Genomic DNA, 19,513 nt, shown 5'->3' with positions numbered 1-19,513 from the left:
CATGATTGTTTCCATTCCCATTGTCTCAACTAGCCCAAATGTTAAGTTTCAATGTGATGTGCCTTTAGCAATTGCAGGTATATCACTTCCCATTTATCCAAGTATCCTATTTAAATTGAATAATTTACTTATTAAATTCTGTAGTCTGATGTTCATTACTGACTGCAATCAGCATTTCATCTTCATGCTAAATGGCACAATTCAGCTTCTTTCTAAAACAAGTAATCGTAAATAAAATGCAATAAGACTATTTTGCAAATTGAGAACTCAGTTCTACTTCAAACACAAAGATATTGTCCCATCAAGTAAACCATGTGATAATTCAGTGCTGATGAGCTTAGCTTGAGTTATGTGAAATTCAAGTTAAAGATTTGTTTCAAATGGGTTGCCATCATAAATGAAAACTAATAATGCAAACACCTAAGTACAGCACAAATATATTGCAAGAACAGGACATAAAACAATTCCATTCAAGATATCAGAATTTGGTACACTGTCCTTGTGTTTCACAGATTAGATGTTCCCAAGATGACAAGCTGCATTTTCCATTTCCCTTGCTCATTAGTTGTCAAAAATACTAGTTTTATGGGAATCTGGAAATTGGGATAGCTGGGAGCAAAGGAGATACTACATGCTAGCGCATTATGGCTAATGAGCCACAGCAACATCTTGACTCCTTTTTTTGCCTAAAACAACAGAGGTTTGGTCAATAAATTACTCCTTACTGTCACGAACTAGAATAAATAATTGATATGTAAACCTCATGGTGCACTTGTAATTCTTTTGCAAAATATCCCATATGTGACTTAGAAAGATCCCAGTTCATACACATTGGTAAACACTGATTGTAAATATAGCTACATTTAAAATATGCTAGAACGTATGCTGCCACACACCAGTAATTGGGTTGTTGCTCTTCACTTGAAATACTTACTTGGAAGTGAAGCTTCAATTGCAATAAAGAAAATCTAAGGAACCCAATCAGAAAAGTGTGAAACAGTAAATACCAAATTACACTGAAATCAAAAGAAAGTAAAATAGAGTCTTAATCATAAAAAATGGCTTATGCCAATTGTAAGGTTGATAATATGATAAAGAACCAAGCTGAATATAGAAAGTCCACGGGAAATCTTAAGAAAAAGACAATGAGAGGCAAAGAGAGTATATGAGAATAATTTAGTGGCTAATACAAAAGCCAACCAAAATGTTTATGAATATAAAAATTTAAAAAAGGTCGTCAATGGGTGGAGCTGATTAGGGATCAAAATGCAGATATTATTGTCAAGGCAGAGGACATGACTACTTCCACATGAAGCTTTCACCAAGAGAAAAAATATTGCCAATGGACTAGCAAAGGAGAAAGTTGAATCAGATATGATAAAAATAAAGAGATCATTAATTTTGTTGGAGATACAGGGAAAAAGATACATGAGAATGAACTTAAAAAAATGTTTGAAGGTTGCAGGACATGTTTAAAAAAAAGGTGTTACATATCATCAATAAAGATATAGGAATACAAAAGCAGGAAAGCTTTATAAGCCTTTATAAGTCACTAGTTAGGCCCCAGTTGGAGTATTGTTCCCAATTCTGGACACCATACTTCAGGAAGGACTTTAAAACAAAAGCTTCTTTGATGGTGAGTGAATGACGATTGTGATTTTGAAAAGCTAAATTTTTGACAGAGTTCTTTGATTAGGCAGACAGTTTATGTGACAGGTACAAGTGCAATGGAGGCTGGAGATAGCATCATCCATGCTGAAATAGCTCTTCATGATGACAAACATGGTTGCAACGTTTGATCAGCACTCCAAATTAGGGCTTAAGTAAATTCATATTGTTCATAACATGAAATGGAAGGTGGTATTTGCCATTGTGTTTGTGTTAGGTTGTGATGTCTCTGTTGACACACGCCGTGGAAGATCATCCAACAAGAACAGCAAATGGGGAGGATACCAGAGGATACACTGTACTTGAGCAATGAGACAACATTTCCAGGAGAGGACAGTTTGCGTGTGGGTTACGGTGAGGGGGGGGAATTGGCAAAAAATGGAAGGGGGAGAAAAACAGAAAGCATCAAGAACAAATAGAGAGACAGAGCAACTCACAACACTTCTGTCCTAGTCATACTGCTTATGCATGCCCACAGCTCTGTCTTCAGCATTCTTATTCTCGTTTAAAATCAATCCCATTTCCCTCCACTGTTACTGCTCTGATCTAACCCCATCTATGGCTGAGCACTGGTTCATCTCCACAGCGTTAAGAATAAAGACCACTAAGCGTACATGAATGGGGAGCTAGGCAATACACAAATACAATTTTCTTTAAAAAAAATCTGAAAAGAATTATGTTTTTTCAAAAATAAAAATGGCAAGGATGACTTTTTTTTTCACACCAAAACACTGAGGCTCTGTGACATAGCCCTTTGAGATCGCATTTTTTCCAGCTTCCTAGAACCAGTATCAAGAATCACATACCTACAGCCATTGAGGAAGTGGGAACTTGGATTTAACACTGCTACCTAGAATTTATAAAATCTGCTTACCAAAAATCTTTAGCGTTGAGTGATTGTTAAATAATTCGGAAACAAAAGATGGGATGATAGCACAGAGGCGATCAGACGGCACTCTGCAACAAGTCCTTTCAAATGTATCTAACCAAAGGCTTCAACTTTGCATGCAGTTTAATGACATTCCAAGAATTAATTGCACCATAGCACAACAACAAAAATCAGTGGAAACAGTCTTTCTAGAGAGAGACTGCCTCCCAATGGTAAACAACATGAAATTCTAATTAAAAATGCTTTTCATGATGATTCTATTTTTTTGGAATTAATGTCAAATATAATATCTGCACATTCTTGCCCCAACTCATCCTCACCTCCATTACCTTGCCATAATCATTAGATAGAGGTCTCAGCACTTAACTGTTCTACAAGATGCAAATCAAAGAATGCAATCAAAAGTTTACGTTGCCAAGCTGATAATCCTGTTGTTGCCAAATCCTCCCACAAGTCTCTCAATACGTGACACAGACACAGTACATGACATTATTATGCTTTCATAAAGGTCAACCAGCTCACTCAGCGCTGTGCATTTCAATCACATCTAAGAAGCATTAACAAGCTAAGCTATCTGTTCAGGAAGCTTCAATAAAGAACAAAAGGTTGCAAAGGATTTCATGCTGGAACAAAAAGTGCTGCAGAATGAAATTGAAAGTCAAGAAGCAGCCAATATTTGGGTCCATGGCTGATCAACAATGGCGTTTCACTTTCCACAGATCATCCAGCTGTGAAATGTTTGTCACAATACAGTAAAAATGTGATCCATAATAATGGTATAGAAGCTAATCGACTCCAAATGAATGGATTACATAAAGTGCCCTAACGGATGTAGCAGCACAAGTTTCTTTTCACAGCATTTCCTTATTGTGAGCATATTTTATGGCATGAAGAGTTTATGAAGTAAAAGGGGTCTCCAGCTCACCAACTTCCTATTCACCTGCTCCCAACTCACTCGTGGCTGAATGCCGAAATTGGCAACCTATCCACTATATGTCAATAAAAATGAAGTGTTAATTGAGCTTCTTAAAACGCGGTTAACCCCAACATCACTCCATTATATGATTAGTGTGAGCAAAACGGCAGGAGAGGCAATACCATTTTATTTAAATCAAGTTGTTTTTTTAGAAAATGTGCAGGAAGAAAGGGCGAATGCTCTTTACACATTAAGGGAAACCCTCCACTTCTCTGCACACCTCCCCTCCACCCCAGAAGATTGGATCATCCTTCTTTCTCTTGCACAAATATCAGAACCTAATCTGCAACTCCTGCCGACCACCACCTAGTTCGCACCCTCCCCAAGGGCAGCCCCAATCCCAGCATTCAATTCCAGATTTTATTAATTGAATCAAACTTCACCAGCTATCATCTTGCGATTTGCAATTTGGCCAGTACAAGGCTGGCCTCTGGATTAGGAGGCTAGTGACATCACCACAATACAATCATCTCCTGAACCATAAACTACTGCCTAATTCAAGGCAGAGATAGTAAGAACTGCCAATGCTGGAGTCAGAGGTAACAAAGTGTGGAGCTGGAGAAACACAGCAGATCAGGCAGCATCAGAGGAGCAGGAAAGCTGATGTTTCGGGCCAGGACCCTTCTTCAAAAATGGGTCCTGACCCGAAACGTCAGCTTTCCTGCTCCTCTAATGCTGCCTGACCTGCTGTGTTCCTCCAGCTCCACACTGTGTTATCTCTGCCTAATTCAAGGCAGTTTTTAAAAAAATTTACTTCCCATTAGAAAGGAGTGAATTTATTTCCTCATATCAGGCACACTCTGCATTGAATTAGAATGCTCCAATTCCAAAATCACAGACCCTCCAATCTGACCTGAACAACACCATGGAGATGGTCGACCCTACACCCATTCTTGTTGTCATTTGAACTAATCAGAAGTTTCCTCCTTCATTATCCTACCCCGGAGATCACTTTAAGTACTGATCACTTCTGTGTGAAGGACATCTTCCCATTATCCTACATTCACCAGTATCAACCTACGTCCTGGAAATAGTCTTTTACAGTTTTACTCCAAGGAATCAGTGTTTAAAAATCCTACCATATCTGAATTAATGTTTTACTTCTATTTTGCTAACAATGAAGAATGTATAGACAGAAAATTTGGAAATATTCAGCATGAGCCAGCATCTAGAAAGAAACAAATAATCAACAATTTCAAGCCTGAAGCTCTTCCTCAAGGCTAGGAAATATTAAAAAGAACACACAGAGAAAATAAAAAGGGAACAAACAAATGTAAAGAAAGGAGCATTTCCCACATTTCTACATGACCACCCAAAAATACTGTGGAAGACAACTGTGTTGCATAAATCAGAGCAACCGTTCGTTTAAAGATGGGAACGTTGTACACTGAAAATTCACAGGACAAATGACATTGACTGGTGCAAAATCAGGAAGAAGAAGAAGAACTGGAGATTTAAAGCTGATAGACCAATTATGAAGTTCTCAATAAGAAGCGCATGCTAGAGATTAATATTGCCAAATACTATCTTGGCTTTTCAATTTCAAAACAGTAAAAACTATCACATTACTGTGCAGCAGAAGAAGTTATCCAAATAGGTAATTAACTCCAACAGATTCTTCACTCCTCATGTTCTGTTCTATAATATTGGCAGTATGTCAAATTCTTTCAAGCTTCTCATTCCTAATTAATTCTCAACATTTTAGATGCATTAGCTTGTTAAAAGCTTGGGCCTATATTTAGTATTATTACAATCTCAAGACAATGAGATTTGAAGCTTGAGACAACAGTCATTGCAAAATTGCTTATTTCAAGTAAAGACAATCATTAATCCTAAAGTCACTTAAGGAAAAAGATGAATTATTAATACTGATGTAATTCCTGGATCATAGAGAGTCAAGTGCATTAATGGAAAATACCATGAATTCATGGAGAGAAAAAGAGTTCCAAAGTTTTTATCAGAAACAAAACCAGAAATTGCTAGAAAAGCTTGGCAGGTTTGGCAGCATCTGTGAAGGGAAATCAAAGTTAACGTTTCAGGTCCGGTGACCCTTCTGTTTTTGTTTTTGATTTATACAGCATCTGCAGTGCTTTCAGTTTCCAAAGTTTTTATCCTTGATATATCTATTCTCACTTTCATTCAACTGCCCTTTATTTACAAAAATCATTCAACAAATTGAATGAATTATCAATGATATTGTTAAGAAAAGGACTGCTGTTTTGTCTCTGCATTGAGAGTATTACAATAAATAATTAAAATCAAACATTGATTAATTATTGGGAACACCACATATTGAAGATATCGTGTGTTTTATTTTCCACCTTTAACTCATCAGCTATTTTGTTTATTTATGGCAAACACGAAGAATTCTTGCATCATGAAACTTTCCATTTTCAACAGACAGCTGACAAAAAAGGGACAATTTTAGCATTCAAACTTGACAGTCAACACATATCTTCCTAGTAACCAACAGGGAACAACAGAGACTATTCCTGAGAGAAGGTTATTGAAAATATAAACTTTTCCCTCAGGTGGGTTACTCATGGGATCTATTGAAAGTTAAATGTAAAGCTTTACTCACCCAACTTGCAAGGAGTATCCTCAGGCAGATCAACATCCAACATGAGATCATCTTCATCCAGATCACCTGATTCCAGGTTATTCAAGATATCCTGTAGGGAAATCAGCAAAGAAACAACTTCAGAAATGTGCACAAGAGGAAGTCAGCTTTCCCCTTAATAAAGCAGAGGTACTCAGTTTTCTTTCCTAAACAAGTTCAAAATGTCATCTCAATTATTCAAACTTGTGTGTTCACAAAATATTCCACAGTTGTAATGTAACTAGTGGATTCCATATTGAAAATTTTAAAATAACCTACTCTTAACTGCATTTTACTTTAATCGCTTTCCAGCGAATTTCCTTCCTTATTATGTCATTCATGGTTCAAACCATGATATTCCAATTTCATAAATTAACATAGCTGGGGAGGAAAGAGGCAGGGAGCAAGTCAACAAAAACAAAGTACAAATAACAAGCATGAACTTACCTCATCACTGATGAAAGCATAAACACAAATGCCAAGCAGTAAGATTAAAAAAAAGTTAATTCTGTTCTTTTTCAAACAAGGGAAACTTTACTGGTGAATAAAAACTGGGTTCTGAGGACTTTTGGCCCATAGCACACAGGGCAAAACGGTTTGAACAATGTATTGTTGCCTATAAAGACACAATCGTTTGTCCTTCCTCATTTTCCCATTTGCAGCTCAGTTGACTTTAAAATGTTTGGCATTGCTTCCTTCACTGATGACTATCTTTCACAACAAAGCAACAAGTAATCTTCTGAGTCCTCACCTTGTTGTTGCCCTTACTTTGCCTCAGAGCTGTCTCAGGGACATCAAACAAATTGGGAGTGATATATTTTCAAGCATTTATGAAAACATTCCACATAGACCAAAGGACAGGCAACAATGGGTGATTGAGCTTAATTTCAAAAGAAATATTTCTTAGCTAAACTAAAGCATTCATTCCAACAAAAGGAAGAAGTGACCTCAGTATCTAGCACTAGAGAGACTGGATAATCAATCCAATGTGATACAAAAATAAACCTTTGACTGGATTTGAAAGAGGATCTAATGTGCCAGTGAATTAAAAGGGTAAATAGTATTAATCAGCTAGAAAATAAATAACAGAAATTGTAATTTCTGAAATTAAATCTCATGGCATACTCACTACTCCTGAAATATACCTTTTGGAGGGAAACACTTTGCCACAGAAAATCTCCTAAGCTATCAAATGGAACCAACAAGTTCTTGACTACCATTGAATCAAATGTAGGAATGTTAATATAGAATTCACACATTGTTTTCCCATAAGTGATTATCAGTGAGGTATATAGGGAGAAACAATAGCAAATGCGAGAAACATGATTTATGAGAATATCAGAGGAGGAGATTTCTCGACATCAAAAAAGACTGATTAAAACTTTGCATTTCACATTACTCTGTTTTCCGCTTTGCAGATATTGAGGGACCTAAAAGCATTTTCAGCATTATTGGTACTGGGATAGGTTTGTTATTTAGTGTTCTGTACAGAGCTTTAAGCAACACTCATATGGAAATTGAGATGTGTTGAACAATCTATCAGGATAATAAATCGCATGATTTCCGGCAATGACTTGCTTCAGTGCCCCTCTTACAACTAACCATTAGATTTGACTTAAAAAAAAACTTTTACTCGGTGATACAGTTAAAACTGGCAAGGTCAGCATTTATTTGCCATTCTTAATTGTCCTTCAGAGATGTGATGAGCCACCTCTTGAACAGAGCTGAGTAACCTTGCTCAGTCATTTAAGGCAGCTGTTAAGAATCAACTACATTGCTGTGGGACTGGGGTCACTTATCGTCCTAATGAGCAAGAACAACAGATTTCTTTTCCTCAGAAACCAGACAGACTTGACAATAATCTGGTTGTTTGATGGTCACATTTACTGAGACCAGTTTTTTTTAATTCCAGATTAATTAAACTGACTTTTAATTCCCCAGATGTCATGACAACATAAAATTTGAGTCGCCTGGATTACTGGACCAGTGACCGCTAGTGAACTTGCTTTGTGTCCACTATACTACCACAAGAATGTGTCAACTGTTGGTTTAGCACTAGACCAGGACTTAGTTAACTAACAACTCACATTTACAGAAAGTGTTGGAGAAACTCAGCAGGTCTGGCTGCACCTTTGGAGAGAAAGCAGAGTTAATATTTCAGGTCCAGTGACCCTTCATTAGAACTGTAGGTGGTCAAGAGACAGGGTGTTAAAGAGTCTTCTAGTAGAAGACCCATATGGAGATGCAGAGTAATTTAGAAAGGGTATTCCAGAATAAAGAACCAACACAGTTTAAGACATGGTTGACAATGGTAGGTCCAAGGGAAAGTGCATCACACAAAAGAAATAAGGAACTGTATTTTTATTAAGTCTTTCATGATTAAGGGGATGTCTAAAAGAACTTTGCAGGCAATGAAGATTTTTGAAATGAAATTCCTATTTTAATTTAGCAAATGTAGCAGTTGAGGTGCACACAGCAAAATCCAATAGAGCAATTTTAGAATAAAGATATAATCTTATTTCAAGCCAAATTGGGTGATGGATCAATCTTGGATGGAAGCAATCTTGATGGACTGGAGGCATCTCAGAAGGTTTGAGGTAGAAAAGATTACTAAAATCAAGACAGTAATCATAAAGCAATCAAAATGGACAGAAACAGGTGATAATGAAGGTCAGTAGACACAATTATGGGAGGGGGAATTTGGTACAGAATATGATACAGGCAGCAAAATTTTAGACAACCTGAAAGTAATGAAGGGTGGTGGATAGGAAGCCAATAAGGGAAACATTAGAATAGACAAATCAAAAGGTAGCAATCACATAGAAGTAAGGGCTTCAGCAAGTATGTAAACTCACAAAAGTAAAATCAGACAGTCTTTATAATGAGGATTTAGAAGCACAAGTTGGTGACAAATGTTACAAACTTATAAATTAGTCTGACATTTCAGTGAAACACATCATAATGGTGATTTGCTCCAAGTGTCATTATTTAGAGAAGAAAGTCAACTATCAGCTTGTTTCAATGGCTTAAGAGAATATTGAAGAAGATTGCCTCTCTCTATTCAAGCAACAGTGCCTTGGACAAAGTTTCTAATAGATCAACACTATTAAAAAGAGATTAATTGGTTGTCCATCTCAGTGCTGTTTATAGAATTGTCCTCTGTGCAAATTAACCACCACTTCTTTTGACATAATCGCCAAATCAATTTCAAGTAATGGTTTGTGTATCAATTGCTTTCACACATTTGAGAAGTGATAAAGCACTGTTGAAATGAACAGTTTTTCTTCCCTAAATGCAGCCAAACACAATTTTTTTCAAACAGAAGCAGTCACTAGGAACTGGCAGAGAAGTACAGGAGCAGGAACTGGCATGGGCAGGATTAATCACAAACAGCATTTGTCACATGCAAAATCCCAACTGTAGGTCCCTCCATTTGCTAGCAAATACTGGTCATGAAACAAACACTTGTATCTTTTACAACACAATTAACTTCTATTAATCCTCTTAACCTCCTTAACATTTCTTTTATCACCTTCATGTGAGAACCAGACCAAATACAATGAATAAGTTGAGAAGGAAAGTAAAGACAAAAATAGGCTGAAGACAGAATCTGTAAATTGAATGGTTATTAACACAAGAGGGAATCCAAAGTATATCGCTGTCAGGGCATGCAAATAAAAGTAATAAGAGCAGAGAGGGGCCCTTTAGAGACAAACAGTGATATTCAAAAAGGGCAGGGAAAAGGCTTGAAAACTTAACAACTACTTTACATTGGTATCTTTGAAATATCAAAGAAGCAGAGATAGCAAAGATAATGGACAGGGTGAATAAGTGGATAAGTCACCTGATCTGATAACTTGAATCTCAGATTGCTACTCCAAGAGTGGATGTAACACAAGGACTTGAGCACGGAAAATAAAGAGTATGAGGACTACAGGTTGATTAGTTTTAACATCAGTGGTGGGTGAGGTTTTAGAAACAATAATCAGGGAACCCAACAACAGGAATTTGAAAAGGTTTAACGAGTACATGACGGGAGTTGTAAAAAGCCAATCATGCTTGACTAACATAATTGATGTTTTTCTGATGAAGCAACAGAGAAAGTTAATAAAAGGAAGGTAATTAGATACGATAGGTGAAAATTTTTCTCTCTCACATCACTTCTTTTGCAAATCAGCTTAAAACTGGGTCATCTCATTCTTGATCCATTTATGAAGATCCTATTGACGAAGTTTGACACAAAAAGCTGGTGAACAACTCTGCGGCTCATGAAAATATAGAAAATTGGAAGAGTATGCAATTTTGCCATACAGCCTGCTCAACCATTCAACCTGACTAAGACTGATCCTCTCTCTCAATGTCGCACTCCCATTCTTTCTCCTAATTTCCTGAACACCTTTAGCCTCTAGAAACCTATTTCTTTTTTAAGCATATTGCATGACTTTGCCTCAAGAACAGTCTATGGTAGAGAATTCCACAAATTCACCACCTTCTGAATGAAGGAATTTATCCTCATTAGAGCCTGAAATGGCCTACTGCAAATCCTGAGAACTTGATCCCTTGCTCTGGACGCCCTCCTCCAGTCTGTCCAGCCCTGTCAGAATTTTACACATTCAAATGAGATCCCGATCAGAATTTTATATGTTTCAATAAGTTCCCTCTCATCCTTCTAAACTTCATTGAATACAGGTCCAGTCAACACAATCTCTCCTCACAAATCTGCCATGCCAGGAATCACATTGGTGAATTTTTGCAAACCATTTGTGTCCCTAACTGCTTGCTGTGCTTGCATATTTGCTTGCTGTGACAAGAGTACAAGGACACTTGTTCCTCAAAGATCAGGTCCAAATTACTCATTGTGTTTTCTCACATCACATTTCCTTTTTTTGCAAATCACTTTAAAACTGTGCCCTCTCATTCTTTATCACCCTTTCTACTGTTTTGAGCCCTCTCATGATGTTGAAAATTTCTCTCAGATCTTCTCTTAGCCTTCTTCTCTCGTAAGAGAATAGCCCCAACCTCTACAATCTATTCCAATAACTGAGGTTCTTCATTCCTCAAACCATTCTTATAAACCCCTTCTGCACTGTGTTCAATGCATTCACATTCTTCCTATTGTAGGACACCTAGAACTTCAGTTGAGGTCTAATGCGAGTATTACATTTTGGTACAACTAAAAGGGCAGGACTTATACAATTAATGGCAGGGCCTTGGGTAGTGTTGTAGAACAGAGGAATCTAGGCATGCAGATGCAGAATTCTTTGACGTTTGCATCACATATAGACAGGATGTTTAAAAAGGCATTTAGCATGCTTGCCTTCATTGCTCAGTTCTTGGAGTGTAGGTGTTGGGAAGTCATGTTGAGGTCGTACAAGACATTGGTGAGGCCTCTTCTAGAGTACAGTGTCTAGTTCTGCTCTCCCTGTTATAGGAAGGATATTATTAAGCTGGAGAGGGTTCAAAAGAGATTTACTGGGTTGTTACCAGGTATGGAAGGTTTGAGTTATAAAGAATGGCTGGATTGGCTGGGATTTCTTTTACTGGAGCACAGGAGGTTGAGAAGTGACCTTAAAGAGGTTAATAAAATCATGAGGGGCATCGATAGGTTTAACGGTAGGTGTCTTTTCCCTAGGATAGGGGATTTCAAGGCTTAGGGGCATATTTTTAAGGTAAGAGGAAAGAGATTTTAAAAAGACATGAAGGACAAATTTTCCACAAGGTGTGGTTCGTGTCTGGGATGAGTTTCCTGAAGAAGTGGTGGATGTGGGCACAGTTACAATGTTTAAAAGACATTTAGGTAAGTACATGAATAGGAAAGGTTTGGAGGGATATGGACCAGGAGCAGGCAGGTGGGACTAGCTCAGTTTGGGATTATGGTCGGTATAGACCGGTTAGACCGAAGGGTCTGTTTCCTTATAAGTCCTATTGACCTTCTAAGTCTATAGCAAGTGTCTCACACAAGTTCAATATCACCTCCTTGTTTGTGTGCTCTAAGCACTTATTAACACAGCCCACAATACTGTGTGCGTTATTATTGCTCTCTCCATCAATCCTGCACCTTCAATGCTTTGCATCTATTCACCCAGGTAAAAATATTCAAACTTGCTACACCAGATATTGTGCAAAATCAGTATTGATCAGGAAACTGACTTCACCAAGACTCACAACACTCTGGCCTATCTTTCAGATACATCAAGTGCCAGACTTAAACAAGTTAAAATACTAAAAGTCAAATATCTTCTCTTCATACACAAGTAACTAAAACAGTAAACTCTAATCATTTTGGGACAAATCAACTCCAAGAGAGCTGCTGGCCAGAAAGGTTGCTCATTTTTCCCTTTAAAAAGATTCAATAATTCAGCACAAAACACTCAAAACTACAAACAGCACAATTAAAGATAACGTTAATGAAAAAAAAAAGTGAAAAATACTAGTCCCAAAAACTCAGCACTGTCATTGTTACAAGTATGGAAAATTACAGCCTTGTTTTATTTTTGGCTGCCTATTGTGAACTGTGCTCTTTATCAAAGTGATCGATGTTAAATAGAACATAAAATAATTGTCACTTCTGCATCCAGAATTAGAATCACAGCAGAGATGAGGATAGTCACAAGTTTGAGGTTGACAGAGTGGATGATGAAATGGACAAAAGGATGGCAGTTGAAGTTCAGTGTGCGCAAGTTTAAAGTGATGCAGTTTTGGAGGAGTAACATGGTCATGTTGTCTTGATTGGATTTTGAAAAGTGTGGTTGAACCTATGTCCTTATAACCAAATCCTTAAAAGGTGGCAGGGCTGATTGATAAGATGGTTCTAAAAAAAAGTGTGGGAGTTAATTTGGCTTCTAGAGGAAAAGAATATAAAAAGGCCAGAGGTCAGACACAAGCTTCAGGTAGTCACTGGTTAGACCTCAGTTAGACGAATATGAATAATTTTCAATACCACACATCAGGAAAATTGAAAAATCTTAGAATGTAAAAAGATAACGTTTCCCAGGATAAGAACATAAGAACATAAGAACTAGGAGCAGGAGTAGGCCATCCGGTCCCTCAAGCCTGCCCCGCCATTTAAATAAGATCATGGCTGATCTTTTTGAGACTCAGCTCCACTTACCTGCCCGCTCACCATAACCCTCAATTCCTTTACTGTTCAAAAATTTATCTAGCCTTGCCTTAAAAACATTCAGCGAGGTAGCTTCAACCACTTCACTGGGCAGGGAATTCCACAGATTCACAACCCTTTGGGTGAAGAAGTTCCTCCTGACCTCAGTCCTACATCTGCTTCCCTTTATTTTGAGGCGATGCCCCCTAGTCCTAGTTTCACCTGCTAGTGGAAACAACCTGCCTGCCTCCACCTTATCTATTCCCTTCATTATCTTATATGTTTCTACAAGATCTCCCCTCATTCTTCTGAATTCCAATGAGTATACTCCCAGCCTACTCAGTCTCTCCTCATAATCCAACCCTCTCAACTCTGGAATCAACCGAGTGAATCTCTTCTGCACCCGCTCCAGTGCTAGTATATCTCTTCTCAAGTAAGGAGACCAAAACTGCACACAGTACTCCAGGTGTGGCCACACCAGGACCCTATACAGCTGCAGCATAGCCTCCCTGTTTTTAAACTCCATCCCTCTAGCAATGGCAGACAAAATTCCATTTGCCTTTTTAATTACCTGCTGCACCTGCAATCCTACTTTTGGCGATTCATGCACAAGGACACCCAAGTCCCTCTGCACAGCAGCGTGCTGCAATTTTTTACCATTTAAAACATAGTCCATTTTGCTGTTATTCCTACCAAAATGGATGACGCCAGGGATGAAAGATTTCAATTATGAGGAAAGAATGGAAAAGATTATAACTGTTTTCCCAAAATAGGGAACAAATGAACACAGTAAAAGGAGTAGTCATCCTTGTGGTCCATCAAGCCCCTATCTACGTTTAATATGCTCGTGGCTAAATTCAGGCCTCAGTTTCACCTTGCTGTCCTTTTCCCATATCCCTTGATTATACACGACATCAAAATCTGTCTATCTCAGCCTTAAATCGACTCAGTTATGGTACACCCACACCCCTCTGGGGTAGAGGGTTCAAAATATTCATTATACTTAGAGTGAAATAATTTCCCCTAATTGAAGATTCCAAGATGATAACAATTTTTGAAAGCACAGATGGAGAAGTGTTATTCCCTCTGGCAAGTGTTCAAGAAGTAGAGATACCAATTCCAAATCCAATTGTCAGAAGTTCTTGAGGGTTGATGAGGAGACACTTATTAACTGAGTTGTTGCAATCTGGAACACTCAATCCGAAAAGGTAGTGGAAGCTGATTCCATTATTTTAAAACAGATTTGGACAGCTATTTACAAATGAAGAACTTGCAGCGTTGCAGACAAAAGAACTAGAATGTGGAGCTAATTACAACAGCTCTTTAAAGGGCCAGAGGAAAGATAACAGGTCAGATGTCTTCCTTCTACATTATAAGTTCTGAAGACTCTATGATTGAGGTGGTGCAATGTACCAACCCATAATTACCTACATTTTATTTCAAAATTCTTTTGTCTGCACATGACCTAACTATAAAATCTTATCTCCTGTTGCTGTGTTTTTGTTGTAACATGGGTCAATTGTTGTGATTATACTTTACAAAATCATATTTATAGTAGTAATGAACCAGGTAAAAGTACCACATTGAAATTTTACCCTCCCATCAATAGCAGCACTACAGCATCTCTACTGAAGGGACGGTTTATTAACAAGATGGCAAGTTAATCTAAAGAGGTTTTGTTTTCAACATCGGACACAGGAACGTCTCATGAAAATAGAGAAGCACATGCATACGGAGAACACATTTTGAGAGCTATGAATAAACCTTCAGTTTCAATGCACTCTAATGATACTTTAGTCCTCCCCCAATCCATTTATGTGAATGTAGTCCTGTGTTTCTCTTCCTCTTTTCCCAAATCCATTTGTGTGTACACTTGTAAATTGTACTGACAGCAGTTTTATTACCACATCATAAATGAATACAACCTGCCATTAGTTTCAAAAACTCTGATGGCATCTGCCGCAGAAAATAAAAGCAAGCAGTCAATTCTTTTGAGTTATGGTGCAGCCACACTGCGAGTTTAGTGTAAGCAAACAGTACATGCAGACAATTTACTCAGTTTTCATGCTGAAGCTGTGCTGACAAAACAGAGAAAATGACTGCATAAGATGACCCTTTTTCGCATCTGGTATACATTCAGCTGTTTAACAAGAATACCCACAATTTACAGCATTTTTACCATCAATGCTCCCTTTTTTTAAATATATGTCATGCATTAAGTAGGATGCGTGCAAAGTTTTGTGCACATCATCTTTTGTATTATTCTCTTGTATTAACCTATTTTTTATGGACCTTAAATCCATTGCCATGGTCATTTCCAGTATACACCAAAATTATGTTCACAGAGACGGTTCAACTCAGCAACAGTGAAGGAACAATATAGTTCCAAGTCAAGATGACATGTGGCTTGAAGGGGAGCTTGCATTTGGTGATGTTCTCATGTCTCTGCTGCCTTGTCCTTCTAGATGAGAGTTGATGCGCCTGACTTATGCCTTGTAAATAGTGGACAGTCTTTGACAGGGTCAGGATTCCTAGCCTTTGACCTGCTTTTGCAGATGCAATATTTACATGACTGATACAATTCAGTTTCTGGCTACTTTAGCATCCAAGGAGTTGTGAATGATGCTGAAAATTGGTCAGTCATCAGCAGACATCCCCGCTGAAGTGAAGATTACAGATGGAGCAACTGAAGAGGGCTAGACTGAGGACACTAGCTTGAGGAGCTCCTGCACTGATGTTCTGAGACTGAGATGATTGTCACCAACAATCACAACTATTTGAGTATTGCTGAAAAATTTCAAATATTTGTAATAATATCTTTTTTCAGCAATACTCAAGTTCTTCTACTACTAAATGATTATTTGAACCACAGGTAATGACACCAACCTTTGGAGAGATTTCCCCTAATTTCTACTGACTTCAGTTCTGTTAGGACACCTTCATGTCGAGGCTGTCAAATCATATCTTGACGTCTAAAGGAGTTACTCTCACCTTCCTGCTAAAGTTCAACTCCTTTATCCATTTTTGGAACAAAGTTGTAACGAGCTCAAAAGTTGAATGACCCTAAGCATCAGCGAGCAGGTCTGAACAAGTGTAACCTGATAGCACTGTTGAGAACACCTTTGATCACGAGGTTGACAATCAAGAGTAGACTAACAGGGAGGTAAGTGGTTAGGTTGGAGATGTCCTATTTTTGAGGGCATGGCATACCTGAGTAATTTTCCACATTTCCAGGTAGATGGCAGTGTAGTAACTCTAATGGAAGAGATTAGCTAAGACACTTCCAATTACTAAGCACAAGTACTATTGCCAGAAAGTTGTCAGTGCGCATAGACTTGAAAGTATCCAACATCTTCAGCTATTCCTTGATATCATGTGGACTGAAGTGAATTAGATGAAGATCTGAATCTATGATGGTAGGGAACACAGAAAAAGGCTGAGATGGATTAGCCACACAGCAATTTCAGTTGAAATTGGATGAAAATACATTCACTTTGTCTTTTGTACTGTTGTGCGTTGTTGCGTACCTTTGTTAGAAAGGTAGACAGGAAATCCACACACACTGACGAAGTACTGAATTTTGACAGTAACCACCCTAACACACACAATTGAAGTTGCGTCAGAACATTATTTAAATGGACAACAACACACTGCAGCAGCACAGAAATACACCAGGAAGAAGAAGAGTACCTCTTCCAGGTATTCCAAGACAATGGATACCCGAAAAACTGGGTCAGAAGATGTCTATTACACGAATGATACCAGGAAGATACTACACGCCCTGACACACTCATCATGCTACCTTACCTCAAGAACACATCTGAACTGACCACAAGACACCTACGACCACTGGGCATCAGAGCAGCACACAAACCCACATCAACCCTTCACCAACTGCTCACTATGGACAGGACCAATATCATATATAAGATTCCCTGCAGAGACTGTGACAAACACTACATTGGACAAACAGGGACGAAATTAACCACAAGGGTACATGAGCATCAACAAAAGACATGACCAATACTCACTCATCTCTATCCACATGGATAAGGAGAACCACCAATTCGATTGGGACAACACCAGGATCCTGGGACAAGCAAAGCAGAGACAAGCACAGAAATTCCTAGAAGCCTCGTACTCCATGAAGAAAACCATCAATAAACACACAGAGCTCGACCCCGTATACACTGCATTGCGAAGGAAAACCAGAAGTGAGGTAATCCAGCCCGACGGACACCAGAGTTTGAATAACAGGCGGGAAAACACAACGGCGCTTGATCGGAGGCTGCACTGATGATGTTACCCAGCAGGGTAATGAAACGTCTGCGGAACAACGAACCAGCTCGGCGAGACAACCAACCTCAACTCTAGTATTCACTAGGTTGACAATCCATTTTTAGGTGCACCTGCTGCTGATCCTGGCATGCCCTCCTACACTCTCCGAAGAACCGGGATTGATCTCGGCATTACGGTAATAGTAGAGTGGTGATTGTGCCAAGCTATGAAGTTTCAGATTGTGACTGAATACAAAGCTGCTGCTGATGGCCACAGTGCATTAGAAGTGGGGGGTAATCAGCAGGAGGTCTCCTTACCCACGTCTGGAGAGTGGTCCAAATTGGTGTTGAAAACTCCCCGAGAAAATTGTTTCTGAATGAAGACATAAGGGACACGCTGACCAGATTTGGTTGGAAGGGGGTGCCTAGCAGGGAATACAGTGAAGCAGCATTGACAGGTATTTTTGGGGACAATTCGTGAGTCACAGCAGAAATTCATCCCAGCAAGAAGAAACATACTAAGGTGAGGCCACAATCTATTTGGATTTCTGGAATGTCTTTGACAAGGTGCCACACAGGAGGCTGCTAAATAAGGTAACAACCCATTGTGTTAGGGGCAAGGTACTGGAAAACATCTATGGTGGGGAAATGAAGCACAAACTGGGTGACCACTTTGCAGAACACCTATGTTCTGTCCGCAAGAAAGACCCTGAGTTGCTTGCTACTTCATAAACCATCATGTTCTCTGGCCAACATTTTGTGTCCCAGGCCTGCTGCAGTGCTCCAGTGAAGCTCAGCGCAAGCTAGAAAAACAGCGCCTCATTTCCTGCTTGGGAACCCTGCAGCCTTCTGACTTAATATCGAGTTCAACAACTTTAGGGCTTGAGTACCTTTCCCCATGTTTTCCTTCATCCTCTCACAACAAATCTTGTTATAACATGGGCTACTATCACACTACCCATTATCATCTAAGAAACGTCCCCCTTAGCAGCGATTCATTCCCCATTACCCACTCCTTTGTCTGTCCAACTGTTTTTCTCTCTCTTTGGGCTCTATCTCCACCTGTTGTTTACTCTACCTCCTCCCCCCAGCCATCTTCTGTATACAAAACTTCCTCTTCCTAGCTACCATCAGTTCTGAAAAAGGGTCAGTGCACCATAAACATTAACTCTGCTTTCTCTCCACAGATGCTGTCAGATCTGCTGAGATTTTTCAGCAATTTCTGTTTTTGTTTGGAGCAGAATAAAAGGATAGTTTCAGGATGGCAGCCAGTCTTTAGTAGAGTTCCACAAGGGTCAGTGTTGGGACCACAACTATTCACGTTATACATTATCAAACTGGGTGAAGAAATGGAGAGCATTGTTGCTAAGTTTGTAGATGACACAACAATAGGTGCAGGGACAGGTAGTGTTGAGAAAGCCAAAGGAGGCTGCAGAAGGACTTGGACATCTAGGACAGGGCACAAAGGAATGGCAGATGGAACACAGTGTGGGAACTTGTAAGATTATGCACTGTGGCAGGAAGAATAGGGGCATAGACTATTTTCTAAATGGGAAAAGGCTTTGGAAATCTGAAGTACAAAGGGACTTGGGAGTCTTAGTACATTCTCTTGAGGTTAACTGCAAACTGAAGTTGCACGTTAGGAAGGCAAATGCAATGTTAGCATTCATTTCGAGAGGGTTAAAATATAAGAGGAAGGATGTATTGCTGAGGCTGTATAAAGCTCATGTCAGACCACATTCGGAATATTGAAAACAATTTTGGTCCATATCTAAGGATGTGGCCCTTTAGAACGGAGATGAGGAGGATTTCATCAGCCAGAGGGTGGTGAATCTATGGAACTCATTGCCACGTCATTGAGGCCAAGTCACTGAATGCATTTAAGACATAGATAGGTTCTTGTTTAGTAAGGGGATCAAAGGTTACAGGGAGAAGGCAGGAGAATGGATTTGAGAAACGCAACAGCCATTTTAAATGGCAGAGCACATTTGATGGGCAGAATGGC

At 38.9% G+C, this 19,513-nt stretch overlaps 1 protein-coding gene across 4 annotated transcripts in view; it reads right to left on the bottom strand.

Moving 5' to 3' along the window:
• ccser2a (coiled-coil serine-rich protein 2a) overlaps window positions 1-19,513 on the bottom strand; it is a 632,026-nt gene that overhangs the window by 514,989 nt on the left and 97,524 nt on the right. For all 4 annotated transcript variants that reach the window (XM_048616386.1, XM_048616383.1, XM_048616385.1 and 1 more), the window contains exon 4: window positions 6,115-6,205. In XM_048616386.1, coding sequence (XP_048472343.1) covers window positions 6,115-6,205 — 91 coding nt within the window. The remainder of the gene's footprint in view (window positions 1-6,114; window positions 6,206-19,513) is intronic.

Source organism: Rhincodon typus, chromosome 34, assembly GCF_021869965.1.
Source record: "Rhincodon typus isolate 14 chromosome 34, sRhiTyp1.1, whole genome shotgun sequence".
Classification (NCBI taxonomy): domain Eukaryota; kingdom Metazoa; phylum Chordata; class Chondrichthyes; order Orectolobiformes; family Rhincodontidae; genus Rhincodon; species Rhincodon typus.
This window is presented reverse-complemented; position numbering and strand designations above follow the sequence as displayed.